Source organism: Talpa europaea, assembly GCF_964194135.1.
Source record: "Talpa europaea genome assembly, chromosome: 6".
Classification (NCBI taxonomy): Eukaryota; Metazoa; Chordata; class Mammalia; order Eulipotyphla; family Talpidae; genus Talpa; species Talpa europaea.
Window position 1 is genome coordinate 2,356,297 of NC_140072.1, and position 19,445 is coordinate 2,375,741.

General features: G+C 54.7%; 1 protein-coding gene across 2 annotated transcripts in view; it reads right to left on the reverse strand.

Moving 5' to 3' along the window:
• Positions 1-1,764: 1,764 nt before the first annotated feature.
• The window catches only part of MBOAT2 (membrane bound glycerophospholipid O-acyltransferase 2), a gene marked incomplete at its 5' end in the record, with an annotated part of 52,362 nt that continues 34,681 nt past the window's right edge, over positions 1,765-19,445 (reverse strand). For both annotated transcript variants that reach the window (XM_084235161.1, XM_084235160.1), the window contains 9 exons: positions 1,765-2,107; positions 3,322-3,473; positions 5,331-5,463; positions 6,761-6,825; positions 7,750-7,853; positions 9,648-9,840; positions 12,908-13,091; positions 14,756-14,810; positions 16,580-16,635. In XM_084235161.1, the coding sequence (XP_084091287.1) occupies positions 1,882-2,107; positions 3,322-3,473; positions 5,331-5,463; positions 6,761-6,825; positions 7,750-7,853; positions 9,648-9,840; positions 12,908-13,091; positions 14,756-14,810; positions 16,580-16,635 (1,168 nt within the window). In that variant the 3' untranslated portion in view covers positions 1,765-1,881. The remainder of the gene's footprint in view (positions 2,108-3,321; positions 3,474-5,330; positions 5,464-6,760; positions 6,826-7,749; positions 7,854-9,647; positions 9,841-12,907; positions 13,092-14,755; positions 14,811-16,579; positions 16,636-19,445) is intronic.

Genomic DNA, 19,445 nt, shown 5'->3' on the forward strand with positions numbered 1-19,445 from the left:
GTCCCACATGGCACGCAGACCTCTCCTGCCACGCCCGCTGCTCCCCTCAGCAGTGTACTTCGTCAATCTGCCTTCTGTTCTCCCCTCTGGCTCTGGTGAATTCGCTCACCCTCCCGCGCTTCTGACTGTACCCAGTACTTGTATAAATAAATAAATAAATCTTTAAAAAAAAAAGAAAAAGAGAGAAATTGATTTAGCTACCTGTCCTTTCTTTCCTTTCTTGGGGGAATAGAAACAATTTACCTTGAGAAAAAGAAAAACATTACATATCAACAAAGACTAGGATATTTCTGAAGTTCTATAAATTTCTGCTGAGTGCTCAGATGTTCCAAGCAAGTATGCTTTTCCTTGCTTCTTTAAATGAAATGCTACATAGATAATGCCAGGTAATAGTCCTGCCCTTAACTTCATTCGCAAATTTATTAATGACAGAAATCCCAAAACAGACTGAGCATAGGTAGACAATTTAGCACTTCATTTAAAAATTTAAGGCAAAAGAAAGTAAGTTCTACAAAAGATTGGTCAAATGAAGGGGAACACCCAGGGCCCTAGCTCCTCTCTCTGATCAGATCTGCACCCAGGCCTGTCTACACCAGGCTCACAAGCCACTCTCCTGCCTCAGCCACGCTAGCCCTCATGCCTCTGGGCTCTCCCGAGAGTTCAACAGGGGCAAAATGGCCCATAAAATTAAAAAGCTCATTTTTCTACTTAAGACTCTAAAACCCATTAACAAGCATTAACAGCGAATTTAATGTGAGAAGCTACGAGTCTAGAAGCTAATGTTCAGCTTTCTCTAAAAGTGTGGTTCGCCAGTGACTTAGCGCTTTCATTTCCCGCAAACTTTCCCAAACACGAATCCAACTGTCAAGGGGCAGAGAGTGGCCGGAGCGCAGTGGCCTGCCCAGGGCGTCTCTCGAGACTGGCAAGCCGTCTGGCAGCTTCTCCATCCCCTTCCAGTTCTAGGTGGTTTTGGTTTCATAAATTTCATTTAAAGGTCCAAAGTGTTAACAAGGGGTTGAACCTCAGGCCCACAGGGAGGGCCTGCCCCGGGGGCCTGGGTGCCCCCCTCCAGCTGCCCGCAGGCCTCCCTCCCCCGGTGGCCTTCGTTCATGCCTGCCTGCCTGCCTGCCTGCCTGCCTGCCTGCCTGCCTGCCTGCCTGCCTGCCTGCCTTCCTCGTCTTCGCTCTTGTTTTGAAGGAAATAAGCTTAAAATACCACATTTCCACGGTGGCCAGGAAACCCTCCCTGCCGGCTCTCTGGCGGACACACGATCACACTCTCAGGAAAACCAGGTCCCTGTGATTTGGCATCTGCTTCTCTTTACGGCTCCCCATGAGCTGCGGTCACTGGAGATACTTTAAGAAAACCCTTCAATACTGAGATGTTTATTGCAATTTCGGAGTCTCCACAATCTTAGCCTGTTTTGGGCCCCCCAGTTCCTTCACAGCACACTGCGGAGACATGAAGGCGCATCCTCACAAGCTCACACTTGCAAAGACCCCTGGGAACAACAGTTTAGGAAATAGAGGGTTTAAGGCAAGACATTCATTTGAAAAGTTGATCATCTCTCTCAATCATCCAGATGGACACCGTCAGCCTCCCACCTCCCGGGCCTCGGGACTGGACACACAGGCAGGAGCAGGGCAGCAGCGCCCCCGTGGACACGCGCTGGCCCTGAGCTCCCCGGTCGTTCATGGGAGCACTTTCTATAAGGCGTGGCCCGCGAGGTCCCCCTCCATTCTGACCTGGCGTACAGGGGACTCCCCGCCTACAAATGCCTGGTCTCCCCGACTGCATCTCTGCAAACACGCACAACCCCCTGGAAAGGTGCTAAGAAAGGTTTCCGTTAATGTGGAGAAACTGCCGGCCCAGGCGTTCTCATCATTGCCTCAACGAGGAATGTCTCGAGGCTCTTTCTCGGTTCTGATTGCAAACATTGTTTGTGGTGGAAAAGCTGTTCTGCCCCAAAGAATCGTCTCTGTCATCGAACTTTTTGGGTTGTGGCAGCTGGGCATTCTCATGCGTGTTCGTCCCCCTCTGAGGTTTCTTCCCCGGCAGCAACAGTAACACTAATACCCCGACAATGTGAAGGCAGTAATACCAGGAGCTGTGAGAGAAAGGGGAAAAAAGGGAAAAGCTCGTTTTACTACATTGTGGTAACAATGCTCTGGGACTGCACGTGGCACCCTTAAGGCGCACATTTACCCTGTGAGCCTCTCGCCCCCACCCCCCACCCGCTGGAAGATGCTCCGCAGAGCAGGCCAGTGGGCATTTCTAAAGGGCAGTGACCAGCAGGACGCTTGCGCTCATGCTACAAGTCTGTGTGGGGATCCTAAGATCACAGCCAGAGAGCACCGAAGCGAAGCGTCCTGGTTAGCAGCTGCCGCGAGCTGAACGTAATCTCCTAAGTCCACAGACTCAAATGTAGAGCAAACAGTGAAAACGCAGGGACAGAAAAGCCTTCAATTCTGATCACCTGCTAGTCACTGTCCCCGATTCAGTTACAAGCTACTACTAAAGTGACTGACAGGTAAGTCCTGTCGCTTCTTGACGTTACTGTCATAGAATAAAGGAAGGCCGCAAGATTTAAAACATCATGAGACATATCAACCCCAAATTAAATAGAAACCAAGTCACCCTCTGCTCCTACGGCTAAGTTCAAGCAATCAAATGTAAGAGCCTGGGAGAGACCTGGCCAGCAGCTGAGTCACACGTGCAACTACGGGAGAATTTTGTTCAAATGGAAATGTCAGCAGGAATGACTTGATTGGATGAGCCCCGGCACAGTCAACTCAAAATGTCGCCCCCATGTGTTATTTTATTTTTATTTTTATTTATTTTTTTTTCCATGTGTTATTTTAAATGCCAGGATGATGAAGAATCCACTCTCCCAGGGACCTCCAAGACAGCACCACCTAAAGTGGGCTGGAGGAGCTGACGGGGGAGGGAGAGGAGACAAACGGATAAACAAAATACACGCGTTTCAGACAGCAATGTCTGCGCCACAGAGAACAAGTGGACCATCGCAGACTGTGAAAAGGAAACATGAACTAGAAGTTACTCATTTTCTTCTGACTGGAGAAACTGAGAGACTCGGCAATTCCCTGTTCCCTTCTTTTCCACTGCATCGTCGCCTTTACTGTTCTCAGTTCAACCCGTCCCTCCCCGCCCCTCCGGGGTGAGCGGCCCCCCCAGCTTCACACCTGGGGTCGGCTGGAGGCGTCTTCCCGCCGCCCTCCCAGAAACCCCCCGGGACGCGTGACTCGGCTGGAACTCAGCAGCCCCACGCCCACCAGCACAATTTCACACCGTCTCACCTACCTGTAAAACATGAATGATGGTTTTACAGAGAGAAGTACAAAGGGCACGACCGTGTAACTTATTGCTACTTGAGTGACTATCCACGTCACAACATCATACAGCAACTTAAGCTGGGGAGGCTCGATGAAATAATGTCTAAAGTTATTTCTCATCTGAAATAAGAGAAACAAAATATTTAGTTTATTATCGTCACTGCTTCTAAAACGACACCGACTGCTTCTACTGCTTCGGGAGGGCACAACCGAGGCGCTGCTTGGCAGGAGTTGAAAATGTTTCTGCTGCTGTGGGAAAGTTCGTTCAGAGAAACCCAGTATGTGTCTGCATGAAAGTACAGAGACAGGACGGCGAAAGAGAAGCAGAATGGGTGACTCTGGGGACAGGGCAAGCAGGAGTTCTTTGCAACTTCTGGAGATCTGAACTTGTGCTGACGTTAAAACTTTGCCCAAGAAGTTAAAAATGAGCCCGTCGGGAGCTCCCTAAGTCCGAGCTGGTAAACAACAGTCTGTAAAGAGAGTTCTAGCGACCTTCCCTTCTTCCATCACTGCCGGGAGACACGCTCACCTCCTGGGAAAGCTCTGCACTGGTGGAAGAACCACTTCCCGCACTCAGCGCGCTCATCACATGGAATTACACTCGCTAACAGCAGCTGGGAAGGACGTCTCAGGAAAAAAATGTTTTCTAATAACCACTATTTTCACTTTTAGCTTCCAAAACAGTCAAATATTTCAGGCTTGAAGGGCAAAGACTTCCGAGCATTCTCGTCTTTCTCCTGCCGTGCCCCCTGACGTCCTGGCCCAGGGCGCCCAGGTGGAGCGGGCCTGCCCCGCCATGGGGGCACCACGCGGGCTCTCCACGCCTTGTGGGGCAGCAATAGGCCTCCCACGTGGGGCCAGAGTGCATCCAGAACCCCACATCTCGCCCAGCTCCCCGCTGTTCTGCTGCCAACGCCCTCCCTGCCAACGCCTGTCCCCCAATAGCGTAGCAGTCCCCAGGCCAGGCTCTCGCATCCCGCAACCCCCAGCTCAGAAGCCCCGGGCGCTGATGTGCAGACACCAAGCAGGCGCCCTCCCAGCTCTGGGCCAAGCTCTCCCCAGCCCTTTCCGGAGGCGCATGAGGTCTCCGCTCGTCACCCTCCCCCGCCACTCCCACACACAGCCTGCGCTTTCCCTCTGGGTTTTGCTAACATCCTCTCCATGCCGGGACTCATTTCTCCCTGACACACTTCACCCACCGCTGAGGTAACTGTCGTCTCTCAAAGCCCAGATCCAGTCCTGGGGTCAGCCCGATCTAGGGGGTCCTTTCCCCTCCAAATATCCACGGCACCTGCTGTCTATGAAAGCGGCGGTCTCTACTGCGCATGCCTACTCACAGGTGCACGCACACACACACGCGCACGCACGCACACACACACTTCGCAGTCCTTGTGAGTCAGAACACTGCTACAGAAGGCACAGCCTCAGTTACTACTCCAGCGCCCTAATATGCCCCCAAAGACCATACAGTTAACACAGAGAGCACCTGCTCATTTGTGAACGCGGCCTCCTCACCCCAGGAGGGTGATGAGCATGTTCAACGCAGCTTTGCCATGTCATTCCCCTCCGACCAGCCCTCCAGGACAGCATGCGCCTGTTCTTCACTGTCCACCCGCTGACGCCAATCCTTTCCCAGAACATCGCTCTCAAGGGCTGTGCCCACATCTAATGACGTGGGGAGGCCCGTCCACCCTGTCCGGCCTGCCCATGTCCTGCTCTCCAGCTGGACTCGGGGGTGGCCGCTTTCAGAAACACTTCTCCATTAGCCCGCCCGCTGTCGCCTGTGTCTGGCTCAGTTTTTACCTCTCCTCCAGAGACCTCTGCAAAGGCCATGAACGATCTGTGGGTGCCTCCGCAGGCAAACCCAGTGTGGCGCCGCCGGGAGGGCCCAACACACATGCCTGACACTCGCCCAGCTCCAGCCACGGGGCGGGCGGCCTCAGGACGAGCGTGAGGTGGGCGGACTCTGGTACTCACAGTGCGCGCTGCCAGCGTCATCACCACGCCTGTCAGGAAGGTCAAGTAGTAGCCCGGGTACACCCCGTGCCAGATGGCCGAGAGGATGAAGGTCTGGATGGTCGGACTCAAGGAGGCTCGCTCGTAGCACACCCTGGAAACACAGAGCGCCAGGGTGGGGTGGGGGGTCACGACTATCACTCTTTCACTCCCCGACCAGGCTCGGGCGGGCCAGGGAAATGACCGCGGCCTATTTTAGCAAAAAACTATAGCAATGATCCCTGGAAGTATAGTCCTTGCAGCCTATTCTAGGCAATAACTTGATCTGTGATCTCAAGGGAGTCACAGCTATTAAGTGTCACATAAAGAAAAATGTCATTCCATCTCGTTACTGGTGTTAAGTTTTAGCTAAAATAATCTTGTCTTGTGTACGCGAGTCTATACTGTGTACAAAAATTTTTAAGTTAAATATCTTCATTTTACACTGTTTCATTATTTTCTTTGATAAGATTAAGAAGTTTCAACTGATCTAGTAATACTATTCTCTCTGGCAAGTAAGCCGTGCTTAGTCTAAAATTTTTCTGTCACAGGGCAGAGAACTCAGATGAAAATAATATACTCCTAGGTATCAAGTTTATGCTATAACCACCACAACGGATGAGCTCAGCACGTCTGCAGCCAGTGGGGAGACCACAAGGCACCCTAAAATGATGCTCGTGCATTTCGGAAACCTCAAGGGGTAGATACTTAGCTTGTCTTGGAACAAAGGCTGTCCAGAGAGGGTGCCGTCCTAGGAAAGGACTGAACCCTGCGGTCACAGGCGCGGATTACAGGAAGTTCGAGATGGGACGATGTGTTTCACCAGGAACAAGAAGACAGACTTCTGGGGAATTTCTGGCCAAGCCCTAACTTGGTCTTTTGCAAATGTCCCTCTGCCCAGCCAGCCTAGCCCTCTCCTAGCCCTCTCCCGAGACCCTCACCTGTCGGACTCCCAGGAACAGCTCCATCCATCGGCTTCCCCGCGCCCCCTCCCACTCCCCAGCTTCCTGCACTGGCACAGCACGTGGCCCACAGGGCCCTTCTCCCCAGGACTGCCGACCCTCTGCCTGCAGGCCAGGCCCCTCTGTCCTGCTCATCCAAGCACACTTTGCTGGGCGTATCAAGATGTTGAACTGAAATATTTTAAAATCAGATTTGTCTGGAAAATCTAGGGCATATATAGTGCTTGTAAAATCACTTTTTTCTTGAAACCAAATCTCCAGTGGAGGAGAGGCAGAGGACCCAGCCATCTCAGACTGGGGACACCCCTCGTCAGGTGAGCGGCCTGTTCTGGTTTAGTGCTCCTTGCACTGGAGGACGGTCACCTTTCTGGACTGACACCAAGGTCACAACATCACTCAGCACCCTGTTAATTTCCTCAAGAATCTGAACTTCAACTCAGAGGAACTTACCTTTTGAGCCAAAGAGCTGTCTGAATATTCCAGTTATCAAGAAACATCTTGAAACTTGTAGACATCTGCAAAACAAAAGAAGGTTTTCTTTGGCGAAACTCACCAAGCTTTAAAGAGACATGATGCCACTTTGCTGCAGGCAAGGCAGAGAAGCCATGTGCTGCCTCCTCCCGTGGCGGGTTCGCTCCCACAGGACACCTCGCCGGGAAAGGACTGTCGACGGCAAGGTGGGTCATTGCTTTTTCCTTCCACATAAACATTCACGGGGTGCTGTGGTGTTATCCCAAAAAACACCTGCTAAAGCAGCAGGTAGCCTTGCGGGGATCCCCACAGACTCGTGCACTGAGCACAGCATGGTCTCAGCGACGCCCGAGCCCCAATCCTGAGGTACCCCCCTGCACACCTTTCTAGCAACTTCCGCGCCCTCTCTGCCACCCTGGATGTGGGTCCCCTGGAACCACTAGTTGGGGAGGGCAGAGCCGCACAGAATCCTCACGCCTTCCCAGCCTCGGCACTCACGCCACCCCTACTGCAAGCTGCCCTTCTGGCCTTGGAGGGAGCCTTTGGTCTCCTGGTCTCTGCCCCCCAACGCCGCACCCCTCTAGTCTGCTCTCCCTTCTCACCACCTCAGAGTCCACGGCTTGCTGTTCACTGCTCTAGTCAAAATTCTCAAGATCTTTGTTTCTTTTTCCTTTTAATTTACCTGCCTACCAGAATCCTAACTCTAGATCAAGGCACCATTCACCTCTCCTACTTGCAACATCCACATGAGGGGTGCAGAACACCACACCCCCGTAGGCCTTTGTCCTAAGTCACGCTCCTCGACTTCCACTGGGCCCTCAACAGTCCAGTGAGGAGCAAAATACTGGCAGGATGACAGAAAGTGCGCTAAGAACTCTTCCACACCCCCGGGGCCTCACACCACACCCTGGAAAAGTGAATTTCGGTCCTTACAGCATCACAGCCAACTGCTCCGGCAGCTCACTAACCTCTATTTGCTGAATTCTCAAGTTGGAAATCAAGTCCCAACGAGCTGCTCCGTCTCTGTCATACCCTCGGAAGCCGAAGCCCGCAGCGTTGTTGATAGCGTCGGCTGCAGCGAACAAAGTGGGAAAGAAAAAGGCGTGAGGTTCTGCGAGCCACGTTCACAGCCTCCCGCGTCCCCCGAGGTCACGCGACCACAGCCGATGGCCCAGCCGCAGCCCAACGCGGCGTCCCCCAGAGGGAACACCGGCCTGGAAGGCCCACGCGGTTGCTGCGCCACCAGGCGGCCCGCAGGAGTTTCCAAGTTGCTGAGAACCAGGGACCAACGCCGCAGGCTCCGCGCAGGCCAACAGGCAACCGGCTCCCACCTCCCGGAATGCTGCGGTGACGGAGCTCAGCACAGGCGCTCGCTCCACCTCACAGATGCTAGAGGGGCCCGGCCAGGGCCCCTGGGGACCCAGCTCCTGCTCCCCACACCCCCAATCTTCACCAGAGGCAAGAATGCAGACGTGAAGCCGGATCTTTCCCTGCAGTATTCCTGCCTTCTGGGTTCGCCAGAGCCACTCCGTCTGGTTCCAGGACTTGTTTTCTCATCCTTTTTGCTGCAACATTTGACTAGTCATTTCTGCTCCACACACCCATCTGGTTAAGCCGCAAGGGAAAATTCTCCCTTAAGCGAGCCCTTTCCCAGCCCCCTGGAGGTTTCTCATGATCGACGCTACTCGTATCGCGGCCAAAGGACGGACAAGCTGAAACCCAGCCACACGCGACGCAGACCCACCCGTGAGCCGCCCGCCCGGGAGTGCTCCCGAGCGCATCGGATGGGCTTTTAAAAAAATTACATCTTGGGAAAAAGGAGTGAACAAGCAAGATTTTATCCTTCTGTCAGGTTGAATGAGGTCAGCAGTCACTGGTCAAATAAATATGTACCTTTAAGGTAAGTCCATCAACAGAACATCATACACAACAGAAATAAACGCGCCAAGGAGCGACGACGTGGGCAGCACACCCGCCCCTGCAGCAGCCACACAGCCCCTCTCGTCCACTTCCTCCACCCGCGCTGGCCTCTGAGAGCAAGCCGGCTCCTTGGACCTGCCCGCCGCCTGGCAGGATGACCCAGGGCACGGTCAGCCAGGGAAACCACACCCCGGGTGTCACCCACCCATGTGCCCTAGTCAAGCCCCCACCACTGACCCAGCCTCGGCAACCCACATGGCCGAGGGAGGAAACACACGCGCTCAGAAACACTGGCCCTGACATCTCCCGGAGCGTCCATCTGTCCCTCCCGGGGCTAAGCCGCTGTGTTTCGAACTCGGGTAAAGGGGAAAACTGTAAGAAGCGACTTAGACGAGAGAGCAGGTCACCAGTTGGGGGAGACCTGGCAGCCACATTCCTCTTCTGAGAAAGCGAACTGACACATTTAACACTACTCTGAGCAGACACACCAGGGAAGCCCAAACCCAAAAACGCTTAAGGTGACACCGAGATCGCAAGTGTTCACCCACACGAGCCCAAACGGTCGTTCCTAAAATGACCGTCAAAATGCAAAAACTAAAGAATCACTTTGGAAATCTTGGATTCCCAGAAACCACATTCTTGACCCTCCAGAAAGACTTGCCTCTACTCTGAGAGCCAGACGATGAGTTGATTTTGACGAGAGGCAGCAGGGAGAGGGAGGGGGACCTGTATACAGGTCTCTCTGCATCCAGCGTGCCTTCAACTAGTATCTAATTCACCCCGATTTTAATCTGATAGTGTAAGAAAATGGGCCTTGATCCAGCTTGCAGGATTGCGTCCTCAAGCAGCCGCCCTCAGCCCTCCGGCAGGTCTCCAGCTGCACACGCTCAAGAGGGCACTCACACGTCTGCCCAGAAGGTCAGCAAAGTCCTCGCGGCTTACTTACCTAATGTCCACGCAAAATAGTACTTGGGTCTGGCAGCCAAGAGAGAGATGTACAGATACACGACCCTGGCTGGCCACGAGGCGGTGGCCTGGAAGTGCCCGTCGATGTTGTACTCCACCGGCAGCGACGGGGCGATGGTCAGGTGCAGCAGCAGGGACAGCGCGCACACGAGGAGCTTCTGCACCACGGCGGCCTGGGAGCACGAGATGAGACGGCTCAGCTGCAGCCACGCGCCTCCCCCGTGTCACAAGAGCTGCCAGGTGAGCCTCTCCACGTAGAGCCTGACCCGGGCAGAGCCGCCTTGCCGCTCCCAGCCCCAGCTCTGCACACGGCTGGATCATGCCAAAGCCACACCAGAAGCCTCAATCCTAGCTTCAGAACTTTCAGAAACTACAAAACAAAAAGATTCTAAAAGCAATCACAGGGGCTCACAAGCGCGGCACGGATGGCGCGAGGCACGATGCCTCACGCGGACACACACTCAGAGCTGCTGGTTTCCTCAGCGGCGCTTGTTCTTTATTTGCAAATTCTAGGCCCTTCATGGATATTATGTTTACAATAAATGACTTATATGTTTCTTTGAATGTGAAAGTTCTTTAATGCAATTTTGTTCAAGAATGGCAAAACCAAAAGAGCCACATGCCTAAGACACCGAAAAGGTTTCCCCCAAAGCCTGGTGGAAAGAGAAGGCCGTTCTCACAACACCCCGACAGAAGCCAACGCGTGCTGCCTCTGTGCTGTAAGCAGGCCAGAATGTCTGATCTGATCCAACAGGAAGGAGACTGCACAGGTCATGAAGGGAAGAGGCCAGCGGAGAAGAGCAGGCAGGGCTGGGAGAAGGGGCGGGAAGTGCTGGGGCCTCGATCCCGTGCCATCCCCAGGCGGACTCAGCCGGCAGTGCAGGCCCGCAGGCCGGTGCCATGAGGACGGCTGGTGGGGGGGCGTCTGCAGATCCACTCACCCCCTGTCAGGCGGGCTGAAGCCCAGGGACTCCTTTCCTGTTTGTCTTTTAAAGCTTTCTCCAATAAAATAAGGCAACTATTTCCTTTACTCCTCCTCTGCCCAATATCCAGCCTATTTGACATCTTCAGTAGAAAGGAATTTAAATTAGGTAGTTACCTAATTTAGAGAAAAATCACAACTGTAAATGAACTGAGAGGAAATGAAAGGCCTCACGCATGGACCCAGAATCAGCCATGTGGCTTTAGTGACACACGGAAACTGTGGGCCAGCTGCACAGGCGCCAGGTGCCAGGTAAAGAAAGGTATCAACAGGGCTCCCTGGTGGCACAGGGGTTAAGTCTCAGCACTATCGCCCCAGTGGCCTGAGTTTCGATCCCCGGCCAGGTTGCTGACCACAGGGTGCAGCAGACCTCTCCTGTCTCCCCACCCCTCCCCTCAGCAGTAGGTTTCAGTGGATCTGCTTGTTCTGCTCCCCACTCTGTCGCTGGTGAATCCTCTCACCCCCTGGCCTATACCCCAGTTCCTGATGCATAAATAAATCTTTAAAAACAGAAAAGAAAAAATCAACATACACCCGGGGGACACACGCACGGGTGGCAGCGACTTCAGAGTGAAGCCACGGCAGGCCATGTGCGCAAGGGGCCCCACCTGTGAGCTGCTACTTGAGAGGAGAGTGGACTCCTACCTCGTTCCGGCCGCTACTCCGGTCCTTGCTCCCACAGCCAGGCCTGCGTCTCGCCTGGTGCAGGCAAGACAGCTGGGCGTGCCCAAAGGTGGCGCCCTCGTGGCCTCGGCTGCCCTACCTCGGGGCTGCGTCCACCTGCCCCACAGGTCACAAAGCACTTCCTGACACCCGGAGTGATCTGCAACTACCACTACCGAGCATGTGAGCAGCATCCTCATGGGACTGCAATGAAGTACACAGTAGTGAGGCAACAAGCAGGCGTTTTTGCCACCATTAGCAAACTCTGACTTATGATGTCTGAAGCCAGAAGAAGCAAGTGACATTTTATGTGCGAATCCCATAAACATTCCAGTGAGTGACAGAACACATGGATCCGTGTTATTCCCTCGTGGGTTTGGTTCACTACCGCTCCTGTGCCTGTGCCCTTCGTTATTTTTCCAATATTGTACTAAATGATGTTGGTTCTGACACATGGTCTAAAGCAGGGAAGACACCGAGACGCCCCTCTGGCAGAAGGGGCCCCCAAGCTAAGCAACGGGCAAAGTCACAAAGCTGAGCTGGGGGGTGAGCCTCTGGTACCCTGATTGCTAGGCCTTCAATCTCCTCCCAATATCCCAGAATACCCTTCTGCAGAACAGAGTTGCCTCTAATTATCTCTCTTCTCTTCTGGCAGTGACCCCCCCCCCCCCAAGGGTTAAATGGTCGCCTGGAGACACAAAGCGGTCCTGGAAGGGATCCGATGAGACCCAATTTCAAGTCTGAAATCCAACTCCCTTTGAGATTCTATTTCTCAATTTACATTTAATCAGCAACTGAAAGTATAAGACAAAAGCCCCTTTTTGGAGTAGAGCACAATGAGACAGAGGGCAGAAAAGACAGGAGCTGTGGAAGGGCACACATTTCCACAGTCACTCTGCCTCTGGAGTGACCTGTGAGGAGGGTCAGGCCTCGCCCCTGCTCAGACCACCAGCCCCTCTGTGAGGGCCCCTCTGTGGCCCTCAGACCCTTTCTCTGTAAAGCAGCTGCTTGGGGCTGCAGCAGCCCAGCCGTTCGAGGGACGCATAGACCACCCTGTGAGACAATTTAGCACAGACCCCAGATACTCCCTGGCTTCAATTCCAGTCCTACTGCCAACCTGGGAAGTCTTGGTCAAATTTCTTAGCCCCCGAGTCTCAGCTGCCCACCTGTTAGCAGTGAGAGTAACGGCACCTGCCTCCTAAGAGCGAGGTGAGACAGAGAGAGCAGCCCTGGGTACGCGGAGCCAAGCGGCACCAGCACAACCTCATCTACTGTGTGGGGGAACAGGCCGCAGGGACAGGGCAGTGCCTAAAGGGGGCCTCAAACGCCAGCGAGGACAGGGAGCGAGGGAGGGCAGGAGGGAGCACCCACGCCCTCAGCACACTGGAGCTTAAGGCACAGGACAGGCCCAGGCCTGGCCGCGGGACAGTGCCCAGAGCCTGGCCTGCAGGAACGACTGGGCTACCGGGCACCGCGGCACCTGTGCAGGCAGCTACCTGGAAGCAGCCTGAAAGAAACAGATGGGTCAAGGCAAAGCTGGGAAGCAGTGTCTTTAAAGAAAGAAGGCTGAGGAGCAGCTCGGGTGCGGCGCTTACGGTTGGCGAGGGCTCCAGCCTCCCGTGCTGCGCTTCCTCCTTGTCGTTTTCACCTGAATGCAAGGTGCGGTATGCTCGGCCTTCGATGAAGGTGATGTAGTCCTTGTACGAGCACAGGGGGCCGGCCAGGATGCCCATGAAGTTGCAGGTGTAGCTGAGGTACTCCAGCAGGCTGGGCATGCGCCTGCAATGCAAGCATGTGCTTGAGCCGCCCACGCCGCTCCCCGCACGGCAAGTTCTGGCCCCATCTGCAGTTGAGCAGCAAAGGCTGGGTGGGGCTCCCAGCAGCACTCTTGGATACAGAGCTTCTGTTGGGGTCTTTACTAGCAGCGGTGAAGGGTTCTGGTCTATTCCTCAGCATGAAGCCAGCCAAGGGGCGGGAGTGCACGGAGGGCCGATCCTCCCCACCCACCCTCCCAGCGCGGGTGCCACCCATGCTTGGCAGATGGTGCAGGGACGGGGACACAGTGGTCAAATGTCTGTGCTCACGGAGCCCCGCGGCAGTCAACACCCCCAGAGCGGTGTTGTCAAGAGGAGGGCTCAACGTGGACGAGGGGACAAGGCCTGGCTGCTAAGGTGATGTCTGTGCAGACTCCAGCAAGAGCGGGCCGAGGGGCACCCGGGACGGGGTTCCACACAGTGACTGCAAAGCCTCTGCAGGGGGCACATCGGCGGTGGCCAGGAGGCTGGAGTGGACTCAACCAGCAGACAGAGATGGGAGAGGGGTCAGAGGGAGCCCACCCAGGCCAGAGCAGCCACGGCAGGACCCAGGACTTCATTCTGTGTGCACCGGCAAGCACAATGGGGTTCTCAATGACCTGTGCCCCACAGGGGCCCACAGCCGTGTGTGGACGGGGAGGGGGGCTGAGGACGGATGCGAAGAGATGGGAAAACAAAGCAAAGCCCTTGGTACAAAGGAAGCAGCTGGACTGAGCCTGGAAGTGAAGAGCTGGCCTTGGGCTGGACACTGGACAGTGAGCACCTGGTCCCGGAGAATGGCCTGCGTCAAGGCTACAGACTGTGTGGAGGGCCTGGTGGCTGCAGAGTGCAACAGTCACCTTTATTTCCTCCAAAACATGAGGGGTCAGGGAGGCAATGCTGGGAGTCTGGGGCCCCGGGTGGTGGGTGGACTCGGCGAATGTGGTACACCTGCTGGCAGTACCAGCACCCCAAATTTTAAATTTAGGGTCACAAATTCTAAATGAGCCCATTCAGCAAGACCGAGTGCTCTGCCCCACAGCCCCTGTGGTGAAGACGGAACTGAAGGTCTGGTGTCCTGCAGCGGGCCCGAGAGGCAAGGGGACGAGTCCAGAAAACTGCCCTCCATCAGCTAGGGACGGTCGAGTGAGTTACGGACACGTGAAGACCGACTGCAGGGAACATCAGGCAGAATGAGTTTAAGGACGGGGCTCAGGCGACCGCGCCGGTGGGCCCACCGGCCAGGCCCAGCACCCGCAGCTGGAGGCTTAAGGAAACCGGGCGTTTCCGAGGAAGTCTTCCCTGAGGCTGGATGAGCGTGGGCCTCTGATTTGACTAGATTCAGACAGACCCAGCCCAGAAGAACGGACAGAAGATGCAGGACAAGACTCTGAGAGAATTCCTCAAATGCAGTGAGACTCTCTGGTTCTGGGCTGCCCTGTCCTCGGGGCTGCCACACAGCAGACAGCAGCTTGGCCCCGCGGGAGGGGGAAGCCACAGCAGCCTCGGGGAGCACGGGGTGCGCGTGGCTCCACCGAGGGCTCTGGGGCCCGAGGCCCCGCTGGCGAGTGCGGGCGAGGGCTGCCCTTGGGGACAAGGCAGTCTCGGCTGGGGGTCCAGGTAGGGAGGCAGGACGGGCGCCGCACCTACCTCACAGCGAGGCCTCTCTGCGAGGGAGTCAGCTCTTCATCCTTTCGGAACATCCCTGAGGGGAAGACAGGCACTTCGGTCAATCACGGCTAAAGAACGGTGTTTTCCCTCACTTCGCTCCCTTGAGCCTCATGCTCCACCCCAATGTAGTGCCAAAGGCAGAGCTGGAGCAGACGGGCAAAGGAGGCGTCCTGGAGCCCTCAGTGGCTTTCTCAGGCTTTTACTGAGTTTACCAGGTTCACGGCAGGCAGGGGTGCTGGGGGCCCGGAGGCTGGCAGGCCCCCAGCCCCCGGCGAATCTTCACTCCTCCTGGGCTCTCCGGCCTTCTCCTGGGGCCGCTGCTGCTCTGCTGGTTCTCTTCCCGTCCCTCGCTTGTTCTCCTCTGGCTGGCGTCCCCGTGACGCCGCCCCTATAAGCCCAGTCTCAGCCCGGGTGCACCCAACCTACACATGCCCACACCCCGCTCCAGGTGCCCCCATCAGGCATGCGTGCAGGACCGCAGGGGTCCCTCATACATCCTGATGGAGGGAGGGCAGAAAAGCCTGACAATTATTTACCCCACACCCAACTTCAGTGGGATTGGGGTGTGCTGGGTTCCACTCGTCCTGGCTGGATGAGGCTCAGCACGGAGGGGCCTAGGGACCCCACCCCACCCGTGTCTCAAATAACTACATTGGGTCGAACTGGACTCCTTCAGGGAGGTTCTGATAAGTTAAAAACTCCCAAGGGCCACCACATGGAAGGGTAAATTCCAGGCCATTTCAGAAGGGGGCGGGGGGGGGTGGCACATGCGTTTCCCATAGAAGGTGATAGACGTGGTTTCCCGTAGAAGGTGATAGTCGTGGCCGAGGCCGGTGGGGAGCAGGAAGGCTTGGCATGATGGCCTCGGGCTGCAAACTGGACCCGCACCTCGTCTGCTCCCCTGCTCCCCTCTCCGCACAGGAGGCTGCTGCTCTTGCTTATCCGTCAGTTTGCTAGATTATGGGGCTGCCTAGAGGCCACAGGAGGCCGAAATGAAGATGCAAACAACAGACTCAAGTCGACTGTGGACCCGGGAAGGGGCCATTCAAGCCCTCTCGCTCGCAGTCTGGCCAACAGCGTCTCCACGGCAAGGTCCCGTTCATTCGAGACACGAAATACGAATATATAAATATTTGCACTAAAATATACACAGATGTCTGTATGTATATAGGGAGAGGGAATTTTTATTTTTTTTAAATTTTGGGTTGTTCTGTATGTATTTATTTATTTATTTTAAAGACTTATTTATTTATACAAGCACTGGGTACAGTCAGAAGCGCAGGAGGGTGAGAGAATTCACCAGAGCCAGAGCGGGGAGCAGAGCAGGCAGAAGGACCAAAGTACACTGCCGAGGGGAGCAGCGGGCGGCAGGAGAGGTCTCCGCGCCATGTGGGACCCTCCTAGGGCAGCCGGGGATTGAACTGGTGCTGCAGAGGCTGCGGGCAGCCCAGCGCTCAACCGCTGCGCCACCGGGGAGGCCCGGGAGAGGGAATTTTTCATGACGGTGTAACACAGAGATGAAGCGGGATTCATAAGACTTGACTTAAACCCAGAACGTCTACCTACTTTCTACTTTAAACTGCAAGCAATTTGGGTCACAGGGCTGAATCATACAATTTTACTTTGTTTTCGTCACTGAATTGAATGCAAAATTAGGTTGAAACAGGGAGGGGAAGCAAGTGTCTCTTAACAACCCTCTGCAGAGTGAGTGTCTCCCCGCAGCCTCCTCTAGCCCCGAGCAGACAGCAGGGAGTGACGCAGTATCTCCACCAAAGGATGAAAAATCAACTTTGAAATTCTTACCATCGTGAATTTCATGAGCCAAACTAGTGATCTTCTGGGTGATTATCATCATCGGGCTGTGACAAATAAAAAACAAGTATCTTAATGGAGGGAATTTAAAATAACACTTGTGACGTGTAAAATAGTTGATCACACAGCTACAAAATGCTGGCATTTCTAAACGTGAAATAAAGACATCCAAGGAATTTCAGAGCGAACTTGGGGCTGCTGTGCCCCAAATTGGGTCAGGTCCAGGGGATGATCTCACACAAGAAGCTCCTTCATACTCCTCCTGTGTGGGGAAAACATGCAGCTGACGAGGGCCTGCGCCACGCCGGGACGTGGCCGGCACTTGCTGATAGGGTGTTTACCCCACGCTGCTGAGGGGAAGACCACAGATGAACAGACCGGCGAGTGTATCCCAGGCCAGATGTTGCTCAGGCTCAGCAGAAGGGGGAGGAGGGGGGTGGGGAGGCCATGGCAAGAGCAGTAACAGCTGCATGCAAGGCACACGGCACACCAGGGCTGCTCGCGCTCAGCAGAAGCACAGAGCTGCTCCGGGGAGAGGGAGCCAGGACAGAGTGAAGACTGGCCTCACCCAGAGGGTGACATTTAAACAGAGAATGTAAGCCAGGGAGCAAGCCCTGCAGAAGCCTGAAGACAGGAGAGCCAGGTGAAGAGCTGCAGGTGGAAGCCAGGAGGCCGGGGAGGGAGGAGGGACTGAGACAGTGGCCCAGGAGCTCAGAGTTGTGCCTTTTGCAGGGAGCTGTAAGGACATGGCTCTGACCTGGGGCTGGGAACTGAGGCTTCAGGCAGGGAACTGGCTCTGGGCTGGTCCGCCTGTGGGGCGCTGGGACAGAGGACGGGTGGGTCAGACGTGGTCTCGGACAAGCACTTGCTGGGCTGTGAACAGCCCTCTACTCCAGGCTGCGTGGCCAGCCCTGCCTGCCGCATGGCTCTGCCAGCTTCTTTGAGGATTCCAGAGACCCCAAAGGAGGTGGAAGCATAGAAAGGAGGCACCTGACTCCCTAAACCACTGGCTGGGGCAGGGGGTGCCTCTTGCTGAAATGCGAGTGAGAAAAGCTCCTGGGATGTCCAGCCACTGAGATCAAGCTGTCTAGCAGCAGAGAGCCCGCCCCTAGCTGGGGAGAAGGGGGCGCTTCCAGGAGCAAAGGGAAACTGAGAAGGAACCCACAGAGGTGGGACCCAGAGAGGAGTGCAGTGGGCCCAGGCAGCTCCGGGCCACATTCTCCCCTCTGCTCCAGCTGAGCTCGGTGACTGGCAGGAAGGTCCCGCGAGAGCACGTGGCGGTCCCGCGAGCTGGAGGATAGGCCGGGCACGGAACAGCCGGAGCAGATGTGCTCAAAGCCAAGCGGGGGCTGCAGGGCGCCTGCTCCATGCCCTGGTATCAGCCTGCGGGTCCTGGACCCCAAAGGCCCGTGTGAAGAGTCAGGACCTCATAACCTATTCACTTTCAGCTGCTCATGTCAAGAGCTGTTGTCAACCTTCATAAACTGAATTCATCAGGCACATCCCTTGAGCTTCTATCATATCCTAAACGCTTGCTCTTGTGCTCGTTTATGGTGATTTTTCAAAGCTGTGACTTATCTCTTAGATAAGAGAACTTACCTCTTAAACACAGCGTGCCCCGGATGCTCAGGTTTTTCTATGTTGTATCTGGTACTTTTCCTCACTGTGTTTTTTAACTTTCTTCTCAAATGAAATCTCATCACCGACTCAGTAAGCATTCGTTTACCACCATGTGCTAAGCACGAAGGTGAACACAGCACAGAACTGGGGTGCAGGCCAGAGGTACGGGCAGTGAGAGGATTCACCAGAGACAGTGGGGAGCAGAGCAGGCAGAGCCACTGAAATCCACTGCTGAGGGGAGCAGCGGGGAGGCAGGAGAGGTCTGCTGGGCCATGTGGATCAGCTCCCTGGCCGGGGATCGAACTCAGGCTGCAGCAGTGATAGCCCAAGACTAACCCCGAGGCCCCCGGGGAGGCCCCCAGAAGATCACATTTTCTAAATTATTTCTATTCTTTCCAACTTACACAACTAGGTCTTAATTTTGTTATTTTCTGAAGGTAACAAATCACCTGGTTGCCTCTTCAAGTTCCCCAAGACTTTGTTCTGCGTCATCCAGTGCATCACGCCCCCCCCCATCCCCCCACTCTGCTCCCAGCCAGCATGCAGTCTCCTCCAGCGCACCCGCGACGCGGCAGCCCAGCTTTGGCGCGCCTGCCCCGAATCCCAGGTACGCCCCTCCGTCCTCTTCTATGAACGGCCAATTTAACTAACTTGATTTTTTTGCACATTTAATCAGTTTTGTTTTGATTGTTCTTTTGGGTACAATCACCTTTCATTCAAGCCCATTTTAAAAATCTGTTTGATAAAAGTAAAATCTATTTTAATAATCTCGTTAAGGAGACACATCACCTCTTAAAATCCCCCTTGTCCAGCCATGACTTTCTCTGTGCTCAAACAATTTTGATCCATTTTGATTCTTGACCAATTTTTTTCCACAGATGCCACCTTGTTTTCTTTTTCCCACTTCCTCTGTCCTTCCGTTGAACTTCCTGGTCATTACTTATCTTACTCAAATGACTCAAAATTAATTTAACAGCAAGTCTCTGTGCATTTTTCCATTGAGAAAGCTGCCATAAAGAACATGGAGCTCTATCTTACATGCCCCACGACTACCACGGCGTCACAAAGATGGGCCTGTAGCTCACGAGAGACATTCCGTCGCTTGTGTAACAGGACAGAGTACGGGGGTCGGGGGGACGGAATTCCCTTTTAAGGAACGAAAGTCCCAAGTCACTGCTGCTATTCAGACACTGGAGAGGAGGCCGAACACCCCGTAAAGGCGCAAGGCATGGAAGGG